Source organism: Aythya marila, assembly GCF_965140915.1.
Source record: "Aythya marila genome assembly, chromosome: 1".
Lineage (NCBI taxonomy): Eukaryota > Metazoa > Chordata > Aves > Anseriformes > Anatidae > Aythya > Aythya marila.
The window spans coordinates 99,862,247-99,882,366 of NC_139042.1; the positions used below are offsets into that span (position 1 = coordinate 99,862,247).

Consider the following 20,120-nt stretch of genomic DNA (forward strand, 5'->3'; position numbering starts at 1 on the left):
TTAGTTTGAGAATATGCATTACATACGCAATTAACTTAAAATTTTGAGTAAGCTATTACGTGATATTTTATCCTAGGGATTAACTACTGATTTTTAACAACTTAGCAATTTTTCTACATTTCTACATCTTCGTTATATCTGTTTCAAAAGCATATCTATAAAGTACTGTTCAACAAGTGATGCATTGTATACATTTGTTAGATATTATATTGTTTTCTATCTATTGTATTGGTAGGGATGTTATAAATGTGTCCAGTTCATTCCCAGGTCTATGCCTTCTTTTCACTTTTCTAAAGGGAGAAAATAGTATAAGCCTCCTAGAATAGACAAGAGTTATTTGTACATGCCCAAGGAGGGTATTTAGAAAGATTAATATTAACGAAATACTTTTACCGGATGAGTAATCCCCTGCATATTTACCCTTCAGTGTTTTTAACAGGTAGTGCAAGCTAAAGCAGCCCCAACGGTCTTATGATGTATACAGCTAGAGATGAATTGCTTTGCAGCTATCACCACTGTGAGGGGAGAATAAGTGTAGGATATGATCTAAAGTGATGATGATAAAAATGATAAAAAATGATAAATGATAAAAAACTTCTTTCTCTTTCACATCCCATCATTCACACACAAAAAAATCTCCAATTACAAAAAAAAATGTTTCAAAAAAACATACATATAATTAACAAATATTCAAAGAAACATGACTTTTTATTTAAAAAATGTGTATTGTTTTTCTTAACAATACACAATAAATTTTATTATAAAGGTAATAACTAAATCACTAATTTAGCACTAATTTTAGTTCAGTATAATGTGTATTTTTCAGTACTAGAAGACCAAAAGAAGACAATGTGTTTCCCCTAATGGCAGGACATGTATTAATGGATATTGGTGTACCTCTTCTCTTTTAATGTTATGTTTTGGACCACATTTGAGACTTTTTTTCCCTTAGCTGCTTTCTTCAATGAATTGGCAATATATTTCTCTGATAATATATATATATATATGTATACTTTATATTTCTCTGAATTTTTCTATGAACTACTGTGATAGAAAAGCTACTTCAGAATTTATTTGCTAAGCAGGAGGCATCTTTTGTAAAATTTGTTGATTCTACACTACATAATTTGATAGCGAAATCAAAAGGGATCAAAAAGGCATTTATCAGAAGCTTTTGCAGATATTCCATAATAAGTTAAAATTTTGTTTTATTTGTAACATACTATATGGCCAAAACAGAAAATAAATAGATAGATAGATAGATAGATAGATAGATAGATAGATAGATAAAAGATTAGTTGCCAAAGCAAGGACTGAACAGCCCAGAGCAGAAAAGGTCCTCCAAGATGGAGACAGCAAAAAACAGTACTAATGTATTTTTTATGACTATACTGTTAACTGTAACAGGAGTCTTTCTGAAAAAAATCATCCTTTTCCTGTTTCCTTAGAGGGTTTCAGCAGGTCTTCTAAAACATCCACTTAAACCTCTCTTCATTCTTTTTGGGCATATTTACATTTTTATGCTAGGTAACACTGAGATATCCTCTTCTGAATCCCTATTTTCAGTTCACAAAAGTGTTTTTAATGAAGCTTTTATTAGAGTGAAGGCTTTTAATTTTTTTCTTTATCCTTCCTTAAGACACTAAAGATACTTGTAAGTCTTTTGAATGATAAAAAATGTTACATGCTTTAGAGGCAGTTTCTCATTGTACTTAAGTAGCTAAGGACCACTTTCCTGCGATACCTCAATACCTGCTTGGCTGAGTGAGGTTTGAGGTTTGAGTTTAGACTACATGTAGTTAGTACTCTGTGTTACAGTTTGTAGTTCAGTCATCATAATTTCTATACTTGGTCAATATTCTTTAATGGAAACAAAATCACTGTTTTTGTCTGTTCAAATTTTTGAGACAGGTTTATGGTTAAGATTCAGATATAAGCACTTTTACACAGGTATAGTTAACTGCTTGCACAAGTCGAGTAATGATGCATATATAATGTATGACTCATTATTTTTTTCCTAGCAACCAGTGATAAACCATGCTGCAATTTCACAGGATTGCTTTTGCTCAGATTGATTTAACTCAGGAGCAATAAAACAGTACTGCAGCCCTTTCTTGCCACAGTGTAGGCAATGTGTAAATTCCAAGATTGTCTTTAATGGGGAAAGGCAGAAGATCATACATGCTGGAGAAAGTAGTGCCTGAAAGACTGTTAGTCTTCCAATACAGAGACTGTCAAGGCTGAAGTGGGTCTTCTGGTCCCCCTGTGTTGTGACCAGGTGGAATGTTGTAGTTGTCTTCATACAGTCAATAAAGAATAGCTATAAACTGATAAAATGAACAAAAGATATATTTTTAAATGAAACAAACATCATGGCTACAGAAGTTAGTTTATAAATAAAGTGTTAGCAAATGATTGATGTTTCAAAAAGTTTTTGAAAGGAACTGCTACTAACACTAACAAGTAATTAATTTTCTCATAATTATGACCTAATAGCCATGTATAAAGCCTTCTAGAAGTAGGATTATAACTGTTTTTATTTATATGAAAAATCCTAACTGAAGCTGTTAGGCCTTCTTGCAAGTTTAATTAGGAAAATTAAGCAATATGAAATGAATTCTGTACTAATCTGTTCAAATAGCTTGCAATTTGTTTCATCTGAGATGCTTGTTGCCCATTTCTTCAAAGTCTCCCTCAGAAGTTGGCTTTTATCTCAAGTTGTACTAGTTTGGAATGTTTTCTGATCAAATTAAGGAGAAAATTCCAGAGTCCTGGAGCTGTATCCAAGAATATCTGCTTCCCTATTCTCTCTCCTTTGTCTTTTATAATGAAGATTTCACTTGAAAAGCTGCACTGATTGCAGCTATTGAAGGAGAGCACAAAAAGTGAAGCAATCATTCTGATACGCAAACTTCAGGCTATTTAGGGATTTAAAAGTCATAATCAACACTAGCATAGTTTGCCAAGAGATCAGCGAGCAAATGGTAGACAGATTTTTCTGTTCTTACTAGATGCTCTGCTGAATATGAAAATTGTCTTGTTACAAGTACGCTTCAGCCCTATAGTCCCAGGGTATGGTCCACAGGCCAGGGCTCTGGAGGCTTCCAATGGCGGCCATGCAGGGTCTGCAGGCAGGCCCTGTCCCACCACCCCACCAGCTGCAGAGCCACTCAGCACCCCATGAGTCAGCCCCAGCACCTGGCACCGGGCACCGGGAGCTCCCTGATGCCAGGGCTGGGCCTTGGCTAGGCCAAGCCAGGCCGTGGGTCCATATGTGGGTCTGGATGGTTTGGCCCATGGCTGGGCAGGGCAGGGCTGCGGGGGGAGATGGAGCCTGACCCATCAGTGGCCTGAGCCTGGGAAGGGTAGGAAGGCCCATATGTATATGACTGAGTATATGACTGATGAAAATGTGGTGTTTTTTTTTGTTGTTGTTGTTGTTGTTTGTTTGTTTGTTGTACATACAGCTCAGGTTTTTGGGTAATGCTAGTGAACTTCAGTTTTTGTCTTCAAGCAAGGCTTTTTGATAGTCTTCAGATGAGCAGACATTCTTTCAAAAGACTTCACACTTTCAAAAACTCACACTGTATGATTTTCTGCTGAGATTTCAGAAACGCAAATAAGAAATTCTTATGTTAAAATATAACAATTGCTTATTATTGCCATGGAGAGGAAATCTAATATATAGCTTAATTACCATTCTCATGTACTACATCTTACACCGTAGGTTTTATACTATACCCTTCATTGTACTAATGAATGAAATTGGACCCAGTTTCTTATTAAGGACTTTCTGGTAGTGTAACAATGCTTCACCATTAAACTAGGAAGAATGTCAAATGGACATCTGAGAGATAAGAATAAATTAATAATTTTATTAATGGGCCCAATGACTACGTAGAGTATGGCAGCCTAGTTTGTAGATCAAACAAATAAATTGCAAATATTTTGGTAGGGTTAGTCAGCATCCAAAATTGTTGTAATAGTTAAAAATCTTCAAGACATTAGCATTTAGTGCAAGCAGCAAAAGCAGAAGGAAAAAATGCTCATTAGCCTCTTACAGTGGGAACATATATTTTTAGTAAGTATTTGAGACATTCAATTCCTTGGCATTGCTGTCAGGTTTGGCTCTCTATGACAAGAATTTTCATCACATTCAATTCTAAAATGACACTTTCTATTCCTAAGGAGTGTTTCTACATTTCTGGAATATCACGTGTGTACTCCAGAAATTTAGAAGTACATGACGTCTCAGAGATTTTTGGACATTCTAAATAATGTCATAAGTTATAAGAAAAACATTTCTGGCTTGTGAATTCATCTTTACAATCTGGTTCTCCATTTAGCTGACCCACAGGCAAGCGCTCTAAGACCACTGAAAAATTGGATGAAAAAAAAACAAAAAAAAAACAAAAGCAAACCACCAGAATGTGTTGTAATTCTATACTGAACTTGTACCACAGCAAATGATATGCAATATGGAGAATCTTAAAATTTTACATTGATTATAATACTGTTAAATTGACTTGAATGAGTGGTTTAATTTAAGAAATTGTCTGTAATCAATGGGCAATAATTTATTGCAGTAAAAATAAATTGCATAAACTATTAAAAAGCATCATTCCCTGTATCAGATATGATACTATTGCTGGATTCATGGGATCTTTTTTTCAAAAGAAGCTATGTTTATCTTGATTCAAAATTAGTTTTCTCAACTTAAAACAGCTCTGAAAATTATCAGAATGTGGGACTGCATATATATATTAACAAGCTAAAATGATATAGTTTGCAACAATAATAAATTGTGTGAATAAAAAAGCCCTTAATTTTAATAAATCTTAATTCTTGGGATAATATGACACGATACAATTTGCAATATGTCATAAAATTGAAAAAAAAAATGTTAAAGAACAGGTGCAACTTATAAGCAATATAGATTACTTTTAAATGGTAAGAAAAAAAAAAAAACTTACTCAAATTAGTTTGTGTGTATGCCTGCATGTATGTTAGTTATTCATCCCTCTAATTCTGTCTCTATACTACTTTTGGCCTCCATCCAGCTTAATCTTGGGTTTAAAAGTCTTGTGTGGATGGAAAAGTTGGATTAGAAATAAATATCTCAAAGTAAATTACATTGATGGATTAGAGAGACTGGAATGTGAGAAGCGTAAAGGGAAATCTAGGTTTAAGTATTTCAGGTTTTTATACAGACGTGAATCATCAGGAGAATGAAATGTACTTTTCACATTCAAAGGTGAATAAAATGTCATGAAAAGTAAAGAAAACCTAGAAAATTTACTTCACAACAAGCTCATTAGGAAGCATGATTTATGTTGAAGGTTTTAAAAAAGATGCAGATTTGAAAATTTATAGAAAGAAATGCAAGATATCTTGATCAGAAGAAGTGTGTATTAAATACGTCTAATAAAAATTTCAGTGGAAAGTCAGTTAATTATTATTAACAGTTAATCAGTTAATTAACACCATTTTTTTTCCTGATGTTCCTTTATTTCCTTGATTTCATGTTTTTTCCTGCTTTACTGACAACTCTTGGCTAGTCCCTGTTTAGATCTTTTCAAGCTTTGGTACACTCTCAAGTAGATTTGCAGTGAACATGCTGATCCGATATAAAGGTCTTGCTGATCTGGCTCCTAAGTGTAAATCTTGTTAAGAAAAGCGTTGTGCAATGCAATATTAGATGGGAATAGCTGATAAGTGAGATGCATGGTGCAGCTGCAAATTTTGCCTTTCAAATCAGTATTGTATTCATTTGCATCCGTTTTACATTGCCAATCTGCTTACAAAAAGGTAAAGCACATTTATGGAATATTTATGCATATACAAACTTCATCTACATTTTGTAATACAAAACAGCAGTCTTCTTAGAGGACAGAATATTCTGTAAGTATTGTCAAGGTCATTGAATGATGGAGTAACTATGAATGGAGTTTTCTTTCTGTCACACGAAATGGTTAGCAACAAAGAGATAGCACAGCCCTCTCTCTGTTACATTTCATAATATCATTAAATAAAACTGGTTTTTGTCAATTCTCTCCCTACTCTTCATTCTCCTTTGGTGAAATGAAGTGTAGCATGTAGGAAGGGGATAGGGAAGAAAAGTTATGAATGAAAATAATCTTTGCATATAAGAAGAAAAAAAAAATGTTGAAGTCATATTGATGTCAGTATTGAGGTCTTTGTTTTCTTGCAGTGGTGAATGTCATTATAAAACATCTATTTGAGATCACAATTTAGCCCTTTTGCTTGTCACCCTAATTCAGGGTTGATGCCAGACCTTGATATAAGGCAGGGAATATATACACCATCTTTTAAAAGTTTAGGTAAAATCCAACAAAAAGGTACTATTTAGTCTCATAATGATTGGGATCCCCGGGATCCCCTTTTCTCCCTAAAAGAACCTCTTATTTTCTTGGTCATCTTCCAGTAAATAGTGCTTTTAGCTGTGATGGGTGTTCAAAAAGAGAAAAAAATGGGATGAATGAAACAATGTAAATGATCTTAATAAGAGCCTTAATTGCCCTTCTGCAATGAGATTAACAGTCATTCCTCTACTGCATAATGCAGTATAGTATATTCACTCAATAAAGTACTACTTACTTTAGAGGACTTAATTCTGTTGTCTATGTGTTCATATCACCAATAATGTATCAGTGACCTAGAAATTTTTGTTATATGAGAATTTTAAAATTAATGTCTACAGAAAATAAATTTCATTTATGGAAAGGTTTAACTTAATCAGATTTTATATTTAGCAGTAAGTCTGTGAATTTTGTGTAATTTCTCCTATTAAAATTGCAGCAATTACAGTCATAAATATTTGATAATGAACCTTCTTGCTGGTATACTGAGAACATCAGTCATATGCTAGAAAGCATTTTGAACAATACCTTCTTTTTTTGGGAATATCTGGTAGCGGTCCAAATCCCCATTGATTTTACTCTATGTTTTATTGTCTCGTAAAAAGTACTAATTGTAGGCCTTTGCAAGTGGCTGTCTGATCAGTGGACTTTAAAATTAAGAGGTGTAGAATAGTTTTATAGCAGAGAAGAAAACTGGATTCCAAGAACCAAGGTATCATTCTTCTTAATTGTATAGAATCTGGTTTGGACTCCTGCCTGAAGCAAGACTGGTGCCAGTTTTGAATCAGGTCAGGCATGGCTTTGTCTGAGTCAGTCCAATCTCCATCCTTGGATATTCAGACAAAGATTCAAGGATGGAGATTCCTCACCCTCTTGTTTTGATGTAACCTCCTCAATGCTTAATTACTCTCCCATTGATCAAGTTTTTTCTGATGTATGGCGTGGACATGCTAAAACTACAACTTATAATTGTTGCCCTTATTATTCTCTTCGCCACTGTTGAGAAGTCTTACACAGCTGTTTGTATTCCACTGTGAAGGGACTGTAGGTGACTGTTCAATCACCCCTTGGCATTCTTATCACCAGACTAAATAAGCCTCAGCATCTACTTCTTCTAGAAATTTTCAGAATAGTTATGTAAAGAATGTTTGCTTTTGCAAAAATTGCACTAAAAACATTAGCATTAAAACTAATACAAATTTTAATAGTATTGTTTCCTGACCTACCCTATCTTGCACACATATCAGGAAAAGGGCATGGAAATATCTTCAAATGTTCTTCAAGAAAAGAAAGTCCAAAGAACAGGAAGAACTGAGATTGATTATAGCTGCCAGATTTAACTAAATAACTAGATAACTAAATCCTAAACCCTCATCTTCCATATCCTGTTTGAGTGATCTAACCAAAGGTATTGGTTCTGTGTTTGGGCAACTTTCTATGGTATGTTTTCTTTAAAAGCCAAAGTCATTGAAGTGTCAAACATGTTTTCAGTGGGATAACAAAAACGTTTTGTGTCAAATTTTAAATGAAAGGACTGTGTTTTTTTCTTTGTAGCAGGAGATTTAGCCAAACATAATTTGAGGATTTCAGTGTAGGTAACATGCCCAATTCTTGGAGATGAAGAAAGGACAAATGAAAGTGTACAGCTATAGAAAGCAACAGGATAAACTTAAAATTATCATGATTTTGTTTCTTTTTAAGCTAGAACTTGTGTTTAACATCTAAATTCTATGTTACTGGAGTTAAGAACCAAAATCCACCAAAAGTAAGTCCTAGTTGCACAGGCTTGTTGATAGGACAAGAGGCTGCCAAGTACAAGTGGCAGAATTTGTTCTAGAACATTCTATATTCAAATAGATCCAACACAATAATTTAAAAGAAGATATCCTGATAATATAGTAATATATTTTGTAAGCCTGTGGCCTAAAAATTTTACATGCCTACTTGCCTTTTTTTTTTTTTTTTTTTTTTTTTTGCTTAAAGCATTTGAGAAAATGCATCAGTTGATAAACAGTTCGTGCAAGTATGTTTCTATTTTGAATCAGGTTATGTGAACAATTTACTGGTATAATGATCCATCTCAGTAGGTTTTGTTCCAGAAGTGTTTCTCTGAGGATTATTTTTTTTTTTCTGAACTCTGTGCTATGCTGTGATTTCGATTAAATACAAAATGAAATTTGCTTTTTAAAAATATCAACTAGAAAATTAACTTGGAGTTAGAAAGTCTTCTAAAGACAACCTATTCATTGCTACATTGTAAGTGATGTAAAATGATAAAATCCTTCTTCTGAATTCGTGTTTGTTCAATATATTATAAACTCTGTTGTCAGTCTACTAACGTGCTCTTTTCTGAGGAGTTTGTAGTGCTTATTTTGTTTTCATTAATGTATAGCACCGCACATTTTATAACTATAATTCTCCCACCAGATTATTTCATTTTATTAGTTTTATTTCAATAAAAATAGGTATCAAAGTTAATCTTCTGGATGGCTATAGGTCTATGATCTTCCTGGTTTAATTTGTAAACCCAGCATCTCAGAATCCTAGCCAATACAATGCAATATTTGGAGGAGTTTAGCAGGGTAATTGTGTTTTGAGGTAATTGTGTTTTATTTTGTGTATTCACAAAATATTTTTACCAAGTGCACTTTTAATACCAACCTCTGCGAAGTATTTTATAATGAAATAATTAATTCTGTAACATGAATAATATCTGACCTACAATATTATATATCTTTATTCACAGGTAATTAACTTATATTCACAATTAATTAAGCCACTACAACCTTTATTGCAAAGGAATGAAATAATTATATGTTATAGTGCAAAGACAGATAATGATGACAGAGTCATTCTCTCTGATTTTTAAAATGGTTGTGTGCTTTTCTGAGTATACATATCAGGGTATGACTTAAGCCTTGATCCTGTCTCCATAGATATTGATGGAATTTTTGCCAATAATTTTGGTATCAGTGGGAATGACTACCAATATATACATTTTTTTCCCATATAATGTACCACTTGAAATGTTTTCATTATTATAGTTCTTTTTTTGTGTGTTAGTTGAATTCTGACATTTATAGCCAGATGTTGAATCAGTATTTATGAAATTAATTGTTACTAAGGCAAGGCAGACAGATGGAACTGAGGCAGCGTGACTATTTCTGCATATGAATAAAAATGTTGCTTATTGTGTTGCAAAAACTGTTTTTATGTTGTTTTTCCTGTATTTCTCTGCCTGTGGCAAGTTCTAACTTCATTTTGCCAACAAGTCTGTGATCTAACTCTGTAAGCCTCGGGTAGAAAAATATCTTTTATGCCCTTCCTTCTATTGTGAAAACATGTAAATTAAACAAAAATATGTCACTCATGCCAAGGAGACAGGTTCAGAGAGAAATTCCTCACAATGTGTGACATCTGCAGATACAGGATGCATTTGTACAGAACCTTAATACTATGCTACCATAGGTTACTCACTGCTCTCCTCCCATGTCCTACTATCTTGGGTTCCTCACTGCTCTCCCCCATGTCCTTTTTTCTTCTTTTCTTAAAAGAAATTGAGTTATCTCCACAAAGAGAAAACTGTTTAAGGTCCATGAAAAATGCTATTCATTTTTTCCTCTGAAAGAGATTCAGGTATTTCCAGGGGACTCAGGTTTTCCTTGAGATAGTCAAAAATGACTATCAAAAATAAGTAAAAGATGCAACAAAATTTAGCTGAATCGAAACACTGCACTTATTAACCTGCACTGAATTCAGTCTGCATAAGTAATGGAGATTCAGACTAGAGGGAAAGAAATAAGAAAAATCCTTCAAAGAATCTGTAATGCTTCTTTGACAGAAATTTTGCACTGCTGCCATTATCTGAAATATTTATTACTGAAGATGATATTTCAGCATGATGTGTCTCAGCTACTGTGTTTCAAAATAAATTTATGTCCTACTTAAGTTAGAGCTGTCATCCTCAAATAATTGAAATCAAAACTAGAAGAAGAGCATTTTTCTATGCAACAGGTAGCTCTCCAATGGTATTGATATAATATTTCTGTTAATTAACCTCATGTAAGATCTACTTTGGGATTAATGTAGTGTAACTACACTATTAGTTCCTCAAACTTCCTTACTTTGGTGGTGGCTTATGTAATATATTGCAGTTCTTAAAGATTTCTGAGCCAGATTTCCTTTGGTGAAAACACAATTTAATATACCAGGCATTTCCCATCTAATTGTTTTATAATAAGGTAATGTAAACAACCTACCACTAGACTAGAAAAGAAGTTGTTGATTTTTGTTTTGTTTTTACTGAGTCAGATTTATGGTACAATTTATTTCACAGCAAATCATCAGATATCATTTTTGTATGTTTCATCTTGGTAGCAGTTAATATTCTGCAATAAAACTTACCTATCTGAAAAGCTTATACTCAGCATTTGAAATAGTTAGACTATTAAGTATGGATTTCTGAATTTTGGTCTATCCATTCTATCTAATATCTAATATTCAATTTTTTGTGGCTTTTTCTTTCTTTTTTTTCTGTAGTGCATTCATCCTTTAATGGTTTAGATCTGCTTGCAAGTTAGAAAACTCTATATAGTAAAAAGCAAGGGCTTTATTTTTAATACTACATAAGCTTTATGTTTCTTGTCACAGACCAAGTCAGAATTAATTTTTCTGTTTGGTGAGTTTTAATTCTCTGTGGTTGTTCTGGCTTTTTAAAAATAATTTGCTACAGAACTGAAACACTATTTCTTGCATAACTTCTCCAAATATATATATATATATATATTTTTTTTTTTTCTGTTTTAAACTCTCTATACAGTATAAGAAAATAAAACCATAATACTGGTAACTTGCTGTGTCATGGTCTCCTGCAAGAGTACCAAGTGATTTTCAGCCTCCCTATCTATCTTCTTAAAAATTGAAAGTACAAATGCTGTTGAGCAGCATGGTACTTGAGCTCTGCAATGCCTACAGAGTTCAGAAGAAAATCTTCTGTTTTTCCTTCTAATAGGAGTAGTTCTTCCAAGTCTACTCTTCAATGTAACTGTGAATAATCCCAGAAAAATTAAAATGGAATGCTTCAGAGAAAGCATGAAGATGCTGTGATTAGGAAGACAATATAAAAACAGAATCAGATAGATAGAGGAAGTACAAAAAGACTCAATGTGATTAAAGAACGTCAGTTCTTTGGGATGTGATGTATGCCAGTGAACGTGCCAATGGCATAATTCACACATATGGTATGCAGTGGACTATTTTTTTCACATTCATATACTGAAAATGAAATTCCCATATTTCTTTCAGAATATGATTTGAAATTTTACTGGCAATTACTTCAATGATCATTGAAAACTGAAACATACATTGTGGCCAGGACTATGGGCTCCTCTAAGAGTTTAATTTGCATATGGACAGATGAGTACGTTGATTTTGTAACAAATAATACAAGGACAGGTACATCTCTTAAAAAAAAAAAAAAAAAAAGGCAAATTATTTTATTAAGTATTTGCTTTCATTCTAAACATATTTCAAAAATGTAAAACACTTAATAAGCAGTGAAAACTTTCACTGCTCTTAGATTACTTTTAAACCCTGCATTTTTGTGACATAAAATGGGATAGTTCCTTAATCTTTCTCAATTATTCTAGGTTTTCAACTGGAGTATTTAAAGTATTCTGATCAGTTATGGTTCTTTGCTTTGCTTTCCTGGAGAACATGCTTATAACTTTTCTCCTGTTTATAAAATATGTCCACATCATGTCATCGCTGATACCAAGTGGTTCTAGTTTTTGAGGGCATATTATGCCATCAGATTTAGTTGGGTTAATTTCATAAATGTATTTGTAAGAATCATTGTATCCAGACACATAGTGCTGTTCAGGGGATTATAAAGTAGACGCTAATTCTTTAAATACTGCATATATAAGTAATTTTATTCATTTAGATGGGCCCCAGGAGTCACTCAAGTGTTTATAGAATTGGATCCTTAGGTTTTATGTAGTTAACACGTTCGTGTTTTATTAAGCGTAGACTCATATCCATACTTTGATGTTATTTAAATTTTAAAAGCATTTACAGTAACACTAATTTTTAGTATGCCCTAAGGTTTCTTTTCAATGAAATTATCCAGCCTTGGAAAATAATCATGGCTGAAAAGCAAGCCAAACACAGCTACTGCTTGGTTGAGGTTTTAAATTCCATCTTACCGTAGCTGAAAGTTATATGTCATAATCCTTCTCTTCTCCAAATTTGATTCTTATTCTCATGGTGGTATTTTGTTTTTTCACAAAATGGTTATACTTTATGGTTTGATATTTTTAAATCTCTTTAAAATGATTGCGTGCTGGAAAGCAAACAATTCTACTGTTTTGTTTACAATAAAATGGTTATTATTTTTTCAGTGGCAAATTCATGCAAAGTGCTCATAATAAAGTGTGAAATGTGGAAGTTACTGTTTTTCCAAATTTCATTAAATCCCTTTAGCTCCACATGTAATAGGACCTGTGTCTGCTGCAGAAACAAAATAAATAGAAATTCTAGTAAATCTGGAGTCAAAAGAATGTAAGAGTGCTGACAAATCTCCTTTCATCAAATATAGAAAAGTAAACGTAAAGCAGCTGTTGAAATACTACTTTATATTGAAAAAAAGTAAGTAGTTTCCTTAAAAAACTGAGAAAGAGACTACTGGCTGAAGTTCTGTTTCCTCTTGTAAGATAACACAGCATCCGCTTTTCTGGGTAAGACGAATATTGTTGTGCTTCAACTAATGTCCATCCAGTTTATGTCCATTCCCTGATATGAATCTGACGTCTGGGGAGTTGAGAGCTGGCAAACAGCAAGCGGTCAATTTCTGTGGAGACAGCAAAAGGAACCTTTTTCGCAAAGACGGGGTAATGGTCCAAGACCTCTTTATGGATCTAAGTTTCCATGTGCATATTCAGTGTTGGTATTAGTAATTTACATTACTATGGTAATGTGCAGTACTGCATTCCCATAGAGGATCTTGGAACTCAATATCTTTTTTCTGCATTTTGTTTCTGGATTTGTTGCTATGCGTTGTCAGCAACACTTTTCTTAGAGCTGTACAATATTATTTTGGGGAACATTCTCTGCCTCTTTTTCTGCTTCTGATGGCATTCACAAGCAGTGTTCTAGTGACATGTTCAGGTTCTGTGAAATATTGCTGCCAAGGCTTGAGTCTTGATTTTTGAAAGCATGGTACTTACTGAAGAACATGTTAGGAAACTTGAATGGTTGGACTTGACAATCTTAAAGGTCTTTTCCTACCTAAATGGTTCTGTGATTATGTGACAAAGGATGGTTATTACTGCTCTCCAGTAAGGGAGAACTGGCAAGTCATGAACTGTTTGCATATGGCTTGAACATGCAGCAGATGCCCATTGCCAAGTTGGAGCCAGATTTGTGTCTCCTGTGCTCACAGTCTGAACACAAAATAGCAATCCCTCATCAAGCTCCTTAATTATTGCCTATGACTTCTATAACACTGACATCAAATTCCTCCAGAAGCCTGAATTTCTCATTCACAACGTTTGCATGCAGATGAAAAAAAAAAAAATGGTACTATTAGCACTCAGAAAAACAGCTAAGTTTGAAACCACTGGAATTGAAATTAAACTATTTGAAAATTGGACTCCGAGTAAAGCAGGTAAAGCAAAAAAAAAAAAAAAAATGTATGGCTTTTTAAAAATGCATTGCTTCATCAAATTTTGTTTCTGTATTTTTTCCCTTTCCTTTAGCAATGGTTGTTCTCAGCAATTTGGAACCAAATACAACATATGAAATCAAGGTAGCTGCTGTAAATGGAAAAGGGCAAGGAGAATATAGCAAAATTGAGATATTTCAGACCTTACCTGTCCGTGAGTAATACTTGTGCTATTAAATAAAAATGTAAATTCTTACTTGAGTATGTTGCTAATAATTTCAAGTATGATTCACTGTGGATAATATGGTTTACATTTTTACACTGTGAAGCAGCATATAACATCAGTCTTCTCTATGTTTATGAAATTTTGTTTCTCTTATCCTCTCCAACAAATAATATGAATTAAGTTAAAATTGGATGGACTTAAATTATTTGTATTTTTGAGACATAGACAAATCTTCATGTTATATTCAAGAGCACAGAACATGAGATATACTAGATGAAGGACTTTTTCTCATTTACACACAGAGTATTACACACATCTGGGAGAAATTAATTAGCCCTTTCTGGAGACATTCTCCCAGCAGATCATGCTACTACAAGTTTTGCAACTATCAAGTCTAAAACAAAAACCTTAAGCTATAGAAAAATAATAAGAATGCATTGTTTTAACTATGATATGAAAGTGGCAAATGATACAAAGCCAATTCAATATTTATAACCTTTAGAGACAAGAAATTCAGATTTAACGATTAAAGATTTTAATGAAAATTATTTCCCCAAATTAATTTTAAACAGAAAAGAATAATTAATAAATGAAACACAGATGAAGAATTAAAAATAAAGGACCTACAGATAGCACTGCTCAGGTAGATACACGAAAATACATCAGCAACTGGTTTCAGAGTAAGATGTTACTAAGTATAGCTAAGAATACTGCCCCTAATGGAATGAACAATAATAGTCATGCAACTAGAAATAACACAAAATATTTCTATGTTGTTCTGTGTCAATATTCATATTGGCAAGTTTCTTCTGTCCAAAACCTGTAACTTGTCAGTTTTCAAATTTATTTTTGTTTAAAGAATATGTATATTCTAAATATACTATATGACAGAATAATTTGCTATTATTCATATAGCATATTTGCTATTATTCATATACTTGGTAGAAAAGCAACAGAAATTGATAGAACTGATTACATATATTACCTGGCAGAAAGCTAGAAAAATCTGTGATGAGATTTAAATATATATTTTTTTTTTCTCTTGACAAGAGATAAACACAAATATAACAAATATTATAAATGCTTCTAAGGTAACAAGATATCTCTGGGTGAAAACCTACAAATATTTTGAATAGAATGCAACTACAAGGTGTTAATTTAGGACCTCATTTGAAATTTTACAATAGGCATCATATGTAGAAATTATAATTGGTCTGTGAAATGTCATTAGCAAAGTGATTAAAGCTGGCAATTAACCCATCAATTGTATGTTTAAAATTATTTTTCTCCTTCCATTACAGAGAAATTTTTTCTTCTTTTCAAAATGTTATTCTTTACATTCATTCTTTAAATAGACTACTTTAAAAACATCTAATTTTGTCTTGACACAGTTACTGAAAAGTCAACTTATCTAATACTTATTACAGTTCAGATCTGGAATATAGGACTAAAGCTCATGCTTAATGCTAAGAATGCTTTTCTGTGTTACTCATAAATTTCAGTGTGAGTAGCAGCTTACCAGCCTTGCTGAACTGATGGCTAAATCATTTCTGAAGTAAATTACATTTGAAAGTGTAAAAAGTCAGAAAGTCTCAAAGAATCTGATCCCTCTTTCATACTTGATATCATTTTGTTTCCTTGTGTGAGATTATTAACCTAGTTTAGAACACACTTTAAGCAAAACATTTAACACACGTTCAAGAAACTCTACAGAACGTGGAAGAGTCATGCTGATTTTAAAGATTTTGATTATAGACAAGCTCCCACTAGTAATTTGAGGTTGTCACTGCTAAATTATTTTTATCCACTTTTTTTTTTCCATTATTTAGGGGAGCCAAGTCCCCCATCAATTCACGGACAACCAGGAAGTGGCAAGAGTTTTAAACTTAGCATAACTAAACAAGATGATGGAGGTGCCCCCATTTTGGAATATATTGTGAAATACAGAAGTGTAAGTATTTCAGTGAATCAAACTAGGCAAGTTTTGCTTAGTAATACCTGCTTTTAATGTAGAGATGGTTGCTGATATTATTTGAAACATAACAAAACAGTTTGCATACTACAAAAAGAAAAGAAGAAAAATAATCTCGGGTATAGTGTAGTGTGTTTTCTTTTTGGACTAGGTTATATTATAGAGACTAGGTTATATTATATAGACATAATATAAAAAAGAAAGAAAAAAAAAAGAATAAAAGAATGAAAGAATGAACGAAAAACACCCTGCTCCTCCTAAAGGTGTAACTGAAGGTTCTTTCTAATAAGAAAACTTCCGTGTTTTCTGTTTTGTTACATGGTAAATGAGGAACTTCCATGTTCAGCTCTCAAAAGTGATGTCAATTAGCAGACATTAAAGTTACATAATTAAAGGCTGTTTGAAAAGCAAGTTAATCATCTGTAATAACTATGCATTTACAGATAGCATCCTAGAGGTAGGATGCTGTTTTCAGTGTTCCATATTCATTTTAAAGGAGATTCATTAATCTTAAAGGAGATTAATTAATCTTTCTAGATTCCAAAGTTCACTTTAAAATATCAAAAGCCCAGTAATTTATTAATTGCTAGGACATTCAAAAGTTTCAGTTTATATACCAGTTCTTTAACACTCCTCTTGCATAGAGAGACTAATAGTCTCTCAGCTGGTGTCTGATTTGTCATTCTCTTGTCAAATCTGGCAAGTTTAGAATACAGTATTTCTTGCACGGTCTAATTTATTTTTCAGTGAATGATGTCTTCTTTGTATTTTTCTATTTAAAAGTATTATATTTTAATTAAAATTATATTTTAATAAAAGCACCTGAAATATCTTTCCGGATATACTATACTCAGAAATATTTGCACTGCAGAAGTAAGTCTACAGCTGGCAAAATCAATGAAATGAATTCAAAAGTATGCATTTTCTAATAGTTTCCTTGCATTTTTTTTGAAAGATTACACCACTTTTATCTGACCAGACCCAGGAAGAAAATATTTTACCAGAGTATAAAGTAGGAGATTTATACACCCACTTCAAGAGTCTGAAAGAGATTGGATATATAACACCAAATATTTAAACAAATTAAACAGAATTTAGTGAAGACTATACTTTGTAGAAATTAGCACATTTTGATAAACTAAATGCAGAATTTTAGTATTTAAAAAAAAAAAAAAAAAAAGCTCCTTATTTTGTAATAATTTTTGTCACATTTCCTTATGTTTCCTAAAATGCCACGTTTTGATGTTAGCTCTGGGATTATCCAAGTGCTTAACCTGGCATGTAAAATGATTTTCCTAAATTATTTGCTAAATAAATTTAGCATCAAAGTATGGATATCATGTATATATGCAAGGTGAGGAATTTAATCTGTTTCTGTCGTTTAAGTAAGTTAAATGATTTTGGATCTATCCTGAATAACTTTGGAAACATGACTTTGATCAAGTGTTTTGACTAAGGAACAGTATTACAGAATAGAATGTCATTTTTCTTGTTTATTGTTGAAAGATAAATGTACAATTTAAGCAGTAACTGGAAACATAATAGGTTACAGGAGATAGCTTTTACTTGGAGCTGAAATCCATATCTCCCTAAGCTTCCAATTGAAAAAGCAATTTGACTAAATTAAAGGTCTTCTTACAACAAAAAAGCACGGTAATTTTTTGGTGTTTTAATCAGAATGAATGGATGCTATTTAAAGTTCTTAATTATCTGTTGACTGCTTCCTTTCTATCTTCCTCATTGGTCGTATGTAATTGACTTTTCTATAGCTCTTGCCAGCCTCATTACTAGCACCTGGACCAGTGTATTTGCTTCCATGTTTTAACAGCATATTAGATAACAAGCTACATATCAATGGCTTTTCTTCTTTGTGTTTCATAACAGCTCATGTCTTACTGAGTTAGTTCCTTCATGCTTAAGTTTTATAAAGATCTTTTAAAATTAGGAGTAGGATAGGATTTAAGATATTGTAGAAAATATTGTAGCCTGGTCTAGGAATACTGGTAAGTTTTCTTTTTTCTTTTTTTGCTAACTTTTGCTTTCCTAACATGTTTCCCGCTTCATGTTATGGGCAGGGCTTACTTTCTGTAATCAAATAACAAGAAGTCTCCCTTTTTGTGTTGTATTTCAGATAAGTAAGTATCATGCAATTTTTGTGAATAGCAGTCTCAATTTGACTCAATTTGAGTCTCAATTTGACTCTCAATTTGTGCTGTACAAAGTTGAGTTTTACAAAGCTTTACTAATGGAGTCCAAAGCTGATGGCGTACCTTGTCTTCAAAGTTATCTTAGAAGTGAATAGGAAGAGAGGGAGAAAGAAGCTGGCTGGGAAGAGGAGTGTCCCCAGACACACATCCTGTCCAGTGCAGAAGGAGGTGCTCCCCTAGCCACAGTTCTCATAGTAACTGTGTAGTTCTAATAAGGACCCACTTGGGCTCTCCTTTGGTCATTCTTTGTTTTGGCACTGATAATGTTGGTTGGGGCACACATGATCAGGTGATGGTGTCGCACAATGGAAATTAAGCTTTATACATGTAAATTGCTAGGGAACTGTGTACTGGATTTGTAAACAGTTATTATCTGCTGTGTGATCTTCCAAGTATGAGGGAAGTAAACTAAAAGCTAGTGGGAATGGCTGAAGAGATTATAGCATGGAGTTACATAATGCAAAGAGTGAGGAATTAAAGAACAGAACATTTGGGATACAGGGAAGAAACTGCCCCAGCAGCTCAGGAGAAGTGTGTAACAGGCACAGACCTGATTGGGAAAGGGAGGCTACAAAGCAACAAATGGAAGGTGTCACACAGCTTAGGGCACTAGAAACAGCATGCAAACAGTGCGTGATCATCGTATGGGAATAATCACTTACATGACTCACACGTTGCAAGCAAGAGTACCTGCTTATTGCTCAAATGTCTTTTGACAGTGGATATTCTGTAGCTGCACATGTTGCATTTGTGAATTTGTGCTTGGTGTTTTATGTTGTCTGCATATGGTATTATGTTGCAAAGATTGGTTCCAAGACTTCAATTATGAATTTGGTACCATATCCTGAATTGAATTTTGTAATGCTTAAAAGGCGAGTTTTGAAATAGGCTTCTTAGTGATTGTAAAAGGGAATTCTTTTCTATATGTTCGGGTCACAGAATGCCAAAAGTAAGATGGGGAAAAGAGGACGTTGCGGTTACTTTTAATGCCAAGTTTTGGTAAAAAGTTAGAATTAGAATGAAATAACAGCAAAAACTCCATCTTTTATGGTTATATGCTTTTAAGTAGAGGCAAGAAAATTACATAAAATCTTATTTTGAAAAACAGTAACAGCATAAAATTTCTTTTAATCTCATTTTGCATCCATAATGAAATCTGGAGGAAATAAAACCAGTGAGATTAGCTTTTGCAGGCCTAAAAGCTGCTACCCATGTTGACCTGTGAGAGTGTTACTGTTAATGCTCTGAATTTTGGTACTGACAGTTGTTAGATTTCTGATCATGTGCTTCAGTTGTGTTTGTTTGTTGATGGATGACTGTGTTCATTTTGTTGCCTGATGATATGTTCTAGAAAAAGACTTGTAGAACATGCATAATTTAAATGGAGAGAATATCTCAGCCACTCCCACCCTGAGATACCTGCCATAAACCATTTTTTTTTAAATCTCAAAGTTCCACTTTACATGCCAGACCCTTGAACTTTCTGTGCGTTTTAACACTAGATACATTAGCAGCCATTTTGTGTTTTCTTTGGCATTCATCTTGTATTGCCTTTTCTAAAACACCACCCAGACCTATAAAATACCATTCTAATGTGATGAATTCTTGTGAAGTTTTAAACAGTCAGATTGTTTTCCATGAGTATTTCTTTTTTCTTTTTTTTTTTTTTTTT

The 20,120-nt window shown here is 33.1% G+C and overlaps 1 protein-coding gene across 3 annotated transcripts in view; it reads left to right on the forward strand.

Annotated features, from left to right (window-relative positions):
- The window catches only part of NCAM2 (neural cell adhesion molecule 2), a 283,943-nt gene that overhangs the window by 222,405 nt on the left and 41,418 nt on the right, over positions 1-20,120 (forward strand). For all 3 annotated transcript variants that reach the window (XM_082784603.1, XM_082784601.1, XM_082784602.1), the window contains exons 13-14: positions 14,138-14,257; positions 16,099-16,220. In XM_082784603.1, the coding sequence (XP_082640729.1) occupies positions 14,138-14,257; positions 16,099-16,220 (242 nt within the window). The remainder of the gene's footprint in view (positions 1-14,137; positions 14,258-16,098; positions 16,221-20,120) is intronic.